At 39.0% G+C, this 9,795-nt stretch overlaps 1 protein-coding gene across 3 annotated transcripts in view; it reads left to right on the plus strand.

Moving 5' to 3' along the window:
- LOC124550174 (exocyst complex component 6B) overlaps positions 1–9,415 on the plus strand; it is a 174,152-nt gene extending 164,737 nt beyond the window's left edge. For all 3 annotated transcript variants that reach the window (XM_047125294.1, XM_047125292.1, XM_047125293.1), the window contains exons 14-16: positions 1,810–1,951; positions 8,516–8,702; positions 8,777–9,415. In XM_047125294.1, coding sequence (XP_046981250.1) covers positions 1,810–1,951; positions 8,516–8,702; positions 8,777–8,987 — 540 coding nt within the window. In that variant the 3' untranslated portion in view covers positions 8,988–9,415. The remainder of the gene's footprint in view (positions 1–1,809; positions 1,952–8,515; positions 8,703–8,776) is intronic.
- Positions 9,416–9,795: the final 380 nt, after the last annotated feature.

Genomic DNA, 9,795 nt, shown 5'->3' on the forward strand with positions numbered 1-9,795 from the left:
ATAATTCATTGTATTCATATCGAGTCTCCAGCCGAACATCTCGTCATCTGGACACAATATTTCGGCGTTTCACCTGGCCGCCATCATCAGGTGAGTAGGTCGTCACACTATCTCGTTGGAACTGAAGTCAAACACGCCACGGTGGCACCTTTATACACTGACCATGGGTCCACCTTGCGTGCACAAAAATAACTGCCCTATAGCCACAGGCACAATAGCTCACCAGTGGTGAAAGCTCATGAAAACGAATATTGATATCAAACTCTATTGACAGTTTTTGAAGACCGAGACAAGGACTGTTGTTTCTTAATGTCAAACAGAACAGGGTTCCAACTGTTACTTAAAGGATACCCCTTATCTCTGTTTATAATATTGTCAGGTAGCTGGATTTCAATGGTTTCTTTCACTACACAGTCCCAATGCTGCGACGCAAGGGCAACCACTTGTCTCTCATTGTACAGCATTTTAAGTCCTTCTGTAAGACAATGTTTGGCCACTGCAGATTTTTCTAGCTGAAATAAATGTGTGTGCCAGTGATGCTCCACCCAACGATCCTGGACACTACGAATTGTTTGTCCAATATAGACTTTACCGTAGTGGCAGGGAATCTTGTAGACTCCGGGCTTTGTCAAACCTAAATCATCCTTCACTGAGTCCAGCAGACCTCTGGTCTTAGCTGGCAGACGGAATACACTTTAATATTAAATTTATTTAAAATTCTATCTGTTTTTGAAGATATGCTCCCCGCAAAAGGTAGGAATGCCACTGACTTGCTTGTATCTCCCGTTGGTTCCTGCGAAGGTCCAAACTGCAGAGCACAATGGATCTGATTGTCGGTATAACCATTCTGCTTGAATACAGCTTTTAGATGGTCCAGCTCTTGTGTCAGGCTATCTGCATCCGGGATGTATGCCCATGTGTAATGTGGAAACGATACAGAAACTTAGCATGCATCAGGTGGTGATGAATAGATACATGGGGAGACTGGTAAAAATATCAGGGAATAGCCTGGAGTGGGAGGCATGATTATGATAAAACAAAAATGAATGGAGGGTGGCAGGACACATAGGCAGACAAGCGGATATTAAACGGACCAAGAAGTTCTTTCCAGGACTCCAAGGGATAAGAAAACACCAATATGATGACTTAATGGGAAGTGAATACATGACATTGATACATATAGTGGAGCAACATGGATGCTTATAGCAGAAGATAATATGCATGCACATATGTAGAGGGTATGTTTATTCAATAGTGGATGTCAAATGGTGATGCTTAGTACATAATACATACAGTTCACATACACACACATAAATGGTTAACGTACTGGAAGCATATTACACTGTAAACTTACAAAGCGTTTCAGCAGAGGGACATTTGAAAAGAAATTTTCAGTGTAAAGTGACAGATCTGTGAGTGTTTTGCGAAAGGTGGTGGATAACTGGGGTGAAGTGTCTTCTTAATCTGTTGAATGGGAAGTAGTTCATTGTGTGAGCACATGTTCTGTGCAGTAGACACTTAATTGCTTATACACATATATGATGTTGGTAGCTAAGATTATAAATAAAAATTATTTTAAACAAGCAACTTCCATCATTTTGTGCTCTCTGTGGCTATTTATGATCTACTTTCTCTTATTAAAGTTCTGAAGTTGGAGTACAATGCATATACTAACATCATCATTTTACTGAAATGTCTGAAAATTTGGTTTATTGGTTCACATTTTATCATCAAATAATGTGGAAATAAGTTATTGTAAGTCAGTTAAAAGGTTTTAATTATTACTGTTTTTATTAACTAATTTTACAGCCAGAAGTGGCACAAGTGGCTTGCAAATCTGCCTGCGAGCACATAGCAAAATCCATTATGGCTTTTATGCTGAGTGATGATGTGAAGCAGATATCAATGGGTGCACTGCAACAAATCAACTTGGATACAATACAGTGTGAACGTAAGTTACTGTTTTCATTAAAAAATTATAAAGATAATGTTTGTATGGTGCATAATAATAACTTTAATAAATCACAAGACAAAATTGCTGGCCATTCCCTACATTCAGGGGGTTTATGTTTAATTCTGCTGATGCAAACATATAAAATTAAAAGTGACACACTGTCTAGTTTTCGGAACTAATAGTTCCTTCATTGGCAAGGATAGAGGGATAGGCCAGGGAAGGTTAAAAAGGAAGGGCAGGTCACTCATACCCCAGGGCGAGAGAGACCCACCTGTCACTAGGACAAGGGTGCACAAAGATGGAGGAGAAGAGATCTATTATATCAGAAATGGTGTGGTACTTTTATAGTATCTGTTGGCAGAACTAGATATTTTGCCATATGAAGTTAAGTATTGCCCAGCAATTTTGTCTCATAATTTATGAGTTTTCTATCTTGCAGACGAATCATATGCACAAACAGTACCCTCATCAGCCAGAACATTATGACCACCAACCTATTATTGATATAAACCCATCCAGGTGATAGCAGTGTCACCTGGCAAGAAATAACTGCTAGTCAAACACACACACAGTGTATGTAGCATCAGTGAGCATGCTGTCCATGTGTAGAATGGGGAAAGTGTGTGATCTCTCTGAGTTTGACTGAGAGCAGATTGTGGTGTTCCAGAGGCTTGGTACAAGCATTTTGAAAACTGAACGACTTGTCGGGTGTTTGAGGAGTGCTGTGGTGAGTGACTTCAATACATGCAGAAACCAAGATGAAACCACGTCCAGACGTCGTGGGGTTGAGCAGCCACCCCTCATTACATATGTCGGACATCATAGGCCGGACAGAATGGTAAAACAGGACAGGCAGTAAACAGTGGCAGAACTAACATCACACTGGACAGAGTACAAGTGTGTCTGAACACACAGTACACCGAACACACTTAACGATGGGCTTCCACAGCTGATGACCCATGCAAGTGCCAATGTTAACTCCACGACATCGGCAACTACAACTGAAATGGGCATTTGATCATCAGCACTGGACATTGGCATAGTGGCAGAGTACTGCATGGTCTGATGAATCCCAATACCTTCTTCATCACACTGTTGGGAGGGCACAGTTTCATCGTCTTCCGGGAAATGGCTCCTTGACATCTTCATAGGGGACAGAAACTAGCTGGTGGCAGCTCCATTACGCTCTGGGGAACATTCACATGGGCATCCATGGGTCCAGTGGAGCTGGTGCAAGGCACCATGATGGCCAAGAAGTATCGTACACTGTCTCACCCCTTCATGACGATCATGTTTCACAACAGTAGTGGCAGTTTTCAGCAAGATAATGCGCCATGTCACAAGACCAGGTGTGTTGCGGAGCGGTTCGAGGAACACAGAGGTGAGTTCCAATTGATGTGCTGGCCCCCCCAACTTGACGGATCTGAACCTGATTGAACACTTCTGAAACATGATTGAACATGGCAACAGAAGTCATCACCCCCTCCCCAAAATTTATGGGAATTATGTGACTTGTGTGTACAGATGTGGTGCCAACACCCTCCAGTGACTTACCAAGGCCACATTGCTTCCGTGCCACAATGCGTCTCTGTTGTTATCCATGCCGAAGGTGGACGTACTAGCTTTTAGGTAGGTGGTAATAATGTTATGGCTGATCAGTGTAAAAAGATATAATGATTTGATATTTAGGAGAGCACAACTGTTGTGTGGTTTTGTTAAGTATTTTTGCATTTGAAGGGTATAATGAGGGATGCCATATGTCTTCATGGTTGGGTGACAGTTGCAATTGCAGTAACTCCACAATATAATTTTATGACACAGTATTATGCTTCATAATGCAGCCTACCTCATTACATTTTATTGCATAATATATAAGCACAGTCATCTGCATTTTGAAGTCTATTTGTGATTAATTCTGCATGAAAGATTTTGTACATTTTATTAAAAAGAATATTTGTATTGAAGTTTTGCAAACTGACCTGCAGCAGCAACATATACAGGGCGTTTCAAAAAGAAAGAGCAGATTTCAAACATTTATTTCTCAAAAACTACAAATGATAGAAACACAATTCCAACGGTCCTTCACTCAATATGAGTACCAAATGTTACACAACAAATATCAAAACTGTACCTCAATATGAGCACCATTTGTTACACGACAAATATCAAACCGGTATCTCATTTCTTGCCACACACGACGCAACTGGTCTTTAGTTACCGAATTCACGGCCGCAACAATTCGATGTCGTACCTCTTGAAGAGTAGCGGGCATAGGTGGGACATAAACACAGTCCTTTATGTACCCCCACAAATAAAAATCGCAGGGAGTAAGGTCTGGTGACCTGGGAGGCCACAGACGATGACATTGATCTTGTGCTCCTGCTCTTCCAATCCACCGTCCTGGAATGGTGTTATTTAGGTACCGTCGTACAGGTTCAGAGAAGTGTGGTGGGGCGCCATCTTGCATGAAGATGAAGTGATTTGAATCTTCCTGAAGTTGAGGAAATAGCCAGTTTTCTAACATGTCCAGGTAAATGGTTCCTGTGATAGTTTTCTCCATGAAAAAGAAAGGTCCATAAACTTTGTTTACCGAAATTGCACAAAAGACGTTAACCTTTGGTGAGTCTCTTTCATGTTGAATAACGTCCCTCGGAGTTTCACTCGCCCAAATTCGTACGTTATGCCGATTAACTTTACCAGAAATGTGAAACGTTGATTCATCTGAAAAAATTAATCGTTCGGCAAAATTGTCCTCTTCCATGTCCTGTAGAATTGCAGTTGAAAATTCGAACCTTTTGTTGTGGTCGTCAGGACGCAATGCTTGCAATAACTGCAGTTTGTACGGCTTCATGTGCAGACGCTTACTCAGAACGCGCCATACCGTTGTTTTAGACATGTTTAGTTCGTGACTTGCCCGTGTCGTGGATTTTCTAGGGCTCCTTTCGTAAGCTGCACGGACACGCTCGACATTTTCATCCGATGTGCGTGGACGACCCGTGCTTTTTCGCTTGCAGATGCAACCATCTTCTACGAATCTGTGATGCCACTCATAAATTTGCTTATGACGAGGCGGCTGTTTGTTGAATTGACGGCGGAATGCACGTTGCACACCAACAATGGACTCTAACTTTGCAAATTGCAGCACACAAAATGATCGTTCCTGTGGTGTCGTCGCCATTTTCCTACAAACAAACGCCAGCGCCACTGCGGATTTGCATGGAACTTCTGCGCGGACCATTGAAAAACTTTGAACCTTTCTCTGACAAGAAACGTTTGAATTGTGTTTCTATCATTTGTAGTTTTTGAGAAATAAATGTTTGAAATCTGCTCTTTCTTTTTGAAACGCCCTGTAGTGTGCCAGTATGCAGGCACTTCACTCGTAGGTGCATGACGTGTTTCCTTAAAATGGCAACATGTGTAGCATAATGTTGTCCATGGTACTCAAAATTTGTCAGTTTTTGAGGAAGCTTGTGTCGTACCATCAAAATACACAATGATACAAATTGTGTAGTATACTGCATTTACTCATATATGGAAATGTTACCGTATATGCTTATAGTGATGTTTGATTGTGCATTTCATGTAATTTTGAAACAGTGTATGCCAAGCTACCTCTGCATGCTTACTGCATGCTTATTTTTAGACCTGAAGATTGTTGTTATTACCGGAAAATAATAACCCGATAATAAACATTTGTGGTCCATGACTGGATTTATAATAGAATAAATACTTCCTGAATTGCTGGAGAATCGTACTGCGACTATGTTGCAACTTCCTGTTCTTTTTAACTCCTTAAACACATCATGCTAGTTGGAACTCGTGAGCGAGTCCTTCTGCTGATTTCATGTGAATTTTTTATAACCACCATCTACACCTGTACATGAGGTCAACCTCACTTTGGTTTATCTGTGGTTACTACTTCTTGTTTCCACTTCACTGTCACATCAACAACAGTACACCTGCACAACTCTGGGAAGGTCAAATGTCCTTGATGGACTTGTTACTCAGGTGACATCCAATGACTAGTCTGTGTTCGAAGTTACACAGCTCTCCTGACTGACCCATCCTGCTGTTATCACTTCTCTGCTGACAACACAATATTCGTCATGTCCTTGTACACTGGCAGGTCTGTGTATTGTGACATCTAGTTGTCAATTCTACATATGTAAAGGCATCCAGATACATTTTTTCAGACAGTTTATCATCATCTGTATTCTCTCTGTTGTGTAATCTGTTTTACTTGTCCTAATTTGAAAACTGAAAGTATACTTATATAGGATGTGGTTTTTTGGTTTTTCCAATGTATGTTATCGTTGTTGTTGTACTACAATTCAGTAACATCCTATTTATCACACTTACTTTTTATTTATAGTGATTTTTATTAATTGATATGTCTTTGCAATGTTTTTATTTATATATTTTTGTGGTTAATGTGTTGTCTCAACTGTTGTGAAGTATATTAGAACAATGTTAAGGTAGATAAGTTGGTGAACTATGTGCTCTGTCCAGAGAGAGATGAAAGAAATCTTCCACAAGAATGTTCTGTCCATCTGTCTTGCCTGCCTTTGTCCCATACCACATGCTTCAGCTGGTCTCTTTAGTATTGGCAGTACTGCATGTCTCATAAGGGAATCAATGATTACATTTTATACTCTCTTTAAACATTGCTACATGTATTGTCAGTGAACATTATGGTAAAAAATTAGCCCTCATGAAACACATACTTACTCAAAAGTCTTCATTAAATATTCAGTACACAATAAAATGAACATGATAGGTGGGACTGGCAGAATGATGCTATTGGCTGTCACATCTCGCGATACAAAAGTTTTCTACAAAACAAGAAGGTCACAGTGTTACAGCACAGTTGTACAACTGAAGCAATCCCTTAGTGGAAGAAGCCAACAGCAAAGCCAGAGTGTATGGGAGCACTGACAGGGTATTGTCCCCAATAACTTGGATGACTTCCAGTCATCATCAATAAATCATACAAAAAAATACATTTCCATTCTCTGCTGCATGTCACCATCACCGATTTTCATTTATGCACAGCACTTCAGACACTATTAATTATGGATTTGGTTGTGCATAAATGAAAAAAAAAACCAGTTCCTTTTTGTGTTAATGTTATATCTGTTATAGCTTACAGAATTCCCAAAGCTTTACAATTTTGTAGACATTAGCATTTTGTCACTTCAGATCAGTTTTCATATGCTGTCTTGGTCTCATTCGCCATAGGCATAAACATTGTCACCATGTAATGTTATTATTCTGTTTACACTCCCAAAACGAGATGAGATCACTGAGTACAATGGTCTCTATGGTAGTAAAAATTTCAATTGCATTATATCTCATTAATAACTTTCAAGTGCCTCTGGAGCTAACAGTGTAGATTATCTCCAAAGAAACTGTTTTTAAAAATATTCTGTACAATATTTTCATTCTGAAAATGTACTTACGTGATGTAAGAACTGCCACAAGAAGAAAATCACTAAGTCCTATGAATGTAAAGCACTAATGTGTCAGAGTGATGACAACATTCAGTAATTATGTGCAATGAATAAAAAAGATACCTTGTTCCAAAGCAAACAAAATAATTAAGCAGTGGTGGTACACATAATTTTGAATGTTGTCACTTTTGTCATAGCTTTTCCACAAGCTTCAATGGAAAAGGACAAATATTTTTAATATCCCCTTCACTAAAAGTCTCTAAAGCCAACATACATCAACAAAAAATGAACACATTTGAAGAGATAATGAAAAAATGATATGTTTGTATGGAACACTGAGTTTCGAAGATAAAATTTGTTCACAATATATCAGGTAATGGGAAACTTGAAGAGGAAGGCCAGAATGTAACAAGGAGCTTATAATGGTAATATGAGATTATGGAGCCAACGAAAAGATCCAGTAACATCCGCAGTGGCTGCATTTGTAGAACTGTTAGATGTCAAGCACTGTAAAAAGAGTAAAAGATTTCAAATAGAATATTCAAAGGAGGAAACCCGGAAAACTTTCTTCATTAATAATTAAAGGAGCTATGATAAATATTATTTGAATTATACACAATTAATTATTGGTGTGGTAATGGAAGCCACTGAATATAAAAACAATAGCCCAAGATTGGAGCATTTCAGATGGCTTATTGATATTTTTTGTTGTTAAACCAGTGTAAAGTAGGATATGAACTAAGTGGGAGCAGTGGATTGGTTAAGAAAGTACTGATATTTGGCAGCAGCTGGGACTCAACATTGTTATCTACACTTTAGTAAATGATGTCAACAGACACTGTGTCATATCTTTCACCAAGATGAACACAAATTTGTTGTTGTGTAACCGATTTAGTGTTTCTTATTAATGAAGCCTCCTACTAATATAAATGTAGAGCAATTTTAAAAAGCAAACAAGAGAAACATAGTAATCCATTTGACAATTTCCTCTTACAAAAGCATTCTCTATTTTGTAATGTGTCCATTTCATAATGTGTGCATTCTGTAATGCATGACTTCAGAATCACATTAAATAAATTGCAGATTCTGAGGTAAGGTATCTTTTACACAGAATTTGCGGCATCAGAACCTGTTCCTGGTCTGGAAGAGGGTGCTCTACTGCAGTACTTTGGAGATTTACGGCAACTTCTTGATCTCTTTATGTCGTGGGATTGGCCTACATACTTTCATGACTATGGTCAAGAGAACAGCAAATATCAACGCGTCAGTCCAAACACTGCAGTGCTTTTGCTTGAGAAGTAAGTATTTGCATAATGCTCATTAAATAAAATGATTATATTCATTCATAACACACATTCTTATGCCACTGCAGGTTGCGCGAGGCAGACAAGAAGAATGTGTTTTCTGTCCTGAAAAAAAGTGAACGGGACAAGAAGAAACTTTTGGAAACTGTCCTGCGTCAACTGAGGCAGTTGGCACAAACAACAGCCACAGCAACAGTGACTGGTGTAGCAGCCTCTCCCACAATGGCAACATCAGCAGCCACTGCTGCCTCTTCACCAGCTCCCCCAGTTCTAACATGAGTTGAGGAAAAGAGCCATATGTGTCTGGTTATGTTTGTATTATTCAAGCAACAGAAGTGGCATTGAAAGGATTTTGTGTGTGTTCTGCATATTTGTGCTGATACTTCAGGGTATATGTTGATATTTAAAGTATATATAGACCACCATCTCTGTTACTGCTGTAGCTGGGGTGGTGATTTACATATACTTTAAACATATTGAGTGTGAGCAAGTTGCTTCTGTGGATAAAGGATCCAGATGGAGTTTCAGTTTCTTTCGAGAACTAAGTGTGCCAGATTTGTAAGGAATGTGGTAACATTTTCCTGATAAATAGACTTCCTGTGTATTGTAATTTGTATTATTTTTGTTGTTGCACTGACTCCCTTCTACTGAGTTTATTGTGATAACTTATGTGCTTGTAGAAAATAAACCCTTAACAGTTACAATAATGCTTCTAAAGCCACTAAGACCCCTCCGATGTAAACAGTGAGTAAATTAAGAGCAGCTTTATTGTGACTGTGTTTCCTCATAAATGGGTCTACCTTGCAATTACTCATTAGAGTTTATATAAGCCTTTCTGGTTGCTGGTGACATACTCCACAATAATGGTGCAATGCATTGCTTGAAGCAGTGCCTCTGCAAGTATGGGGAGGAGTCTTAAGAGCAGAAAGATTTTGAAACTGAAGCATAAATAAGAATTATATTTAAGACACTACTTCAATATTGCTAAATATGAACATGGGCTAACAACTTGCAGTAAATAAGACAATGCATCCTATGATTATTTTAAAAGAAAACAAAAGTTAAATGAAAAAAAGGAAAACAATGA

The sequence above is a fragment of the Schistocerca americana genome, chromosome 1, assembly GCF_021461395.2.
Source record: "Schistocerca americana isolate TAMUIC-IGC-003095 chromosome 1, iqSchAmer2.1, whole genome shotgun sequence".
NCBI lineage: Eukaryota > Metazoa > Arthropoda > Insecta > Orthoptera > Acrididae > Schistocerca > Schistocerca americana.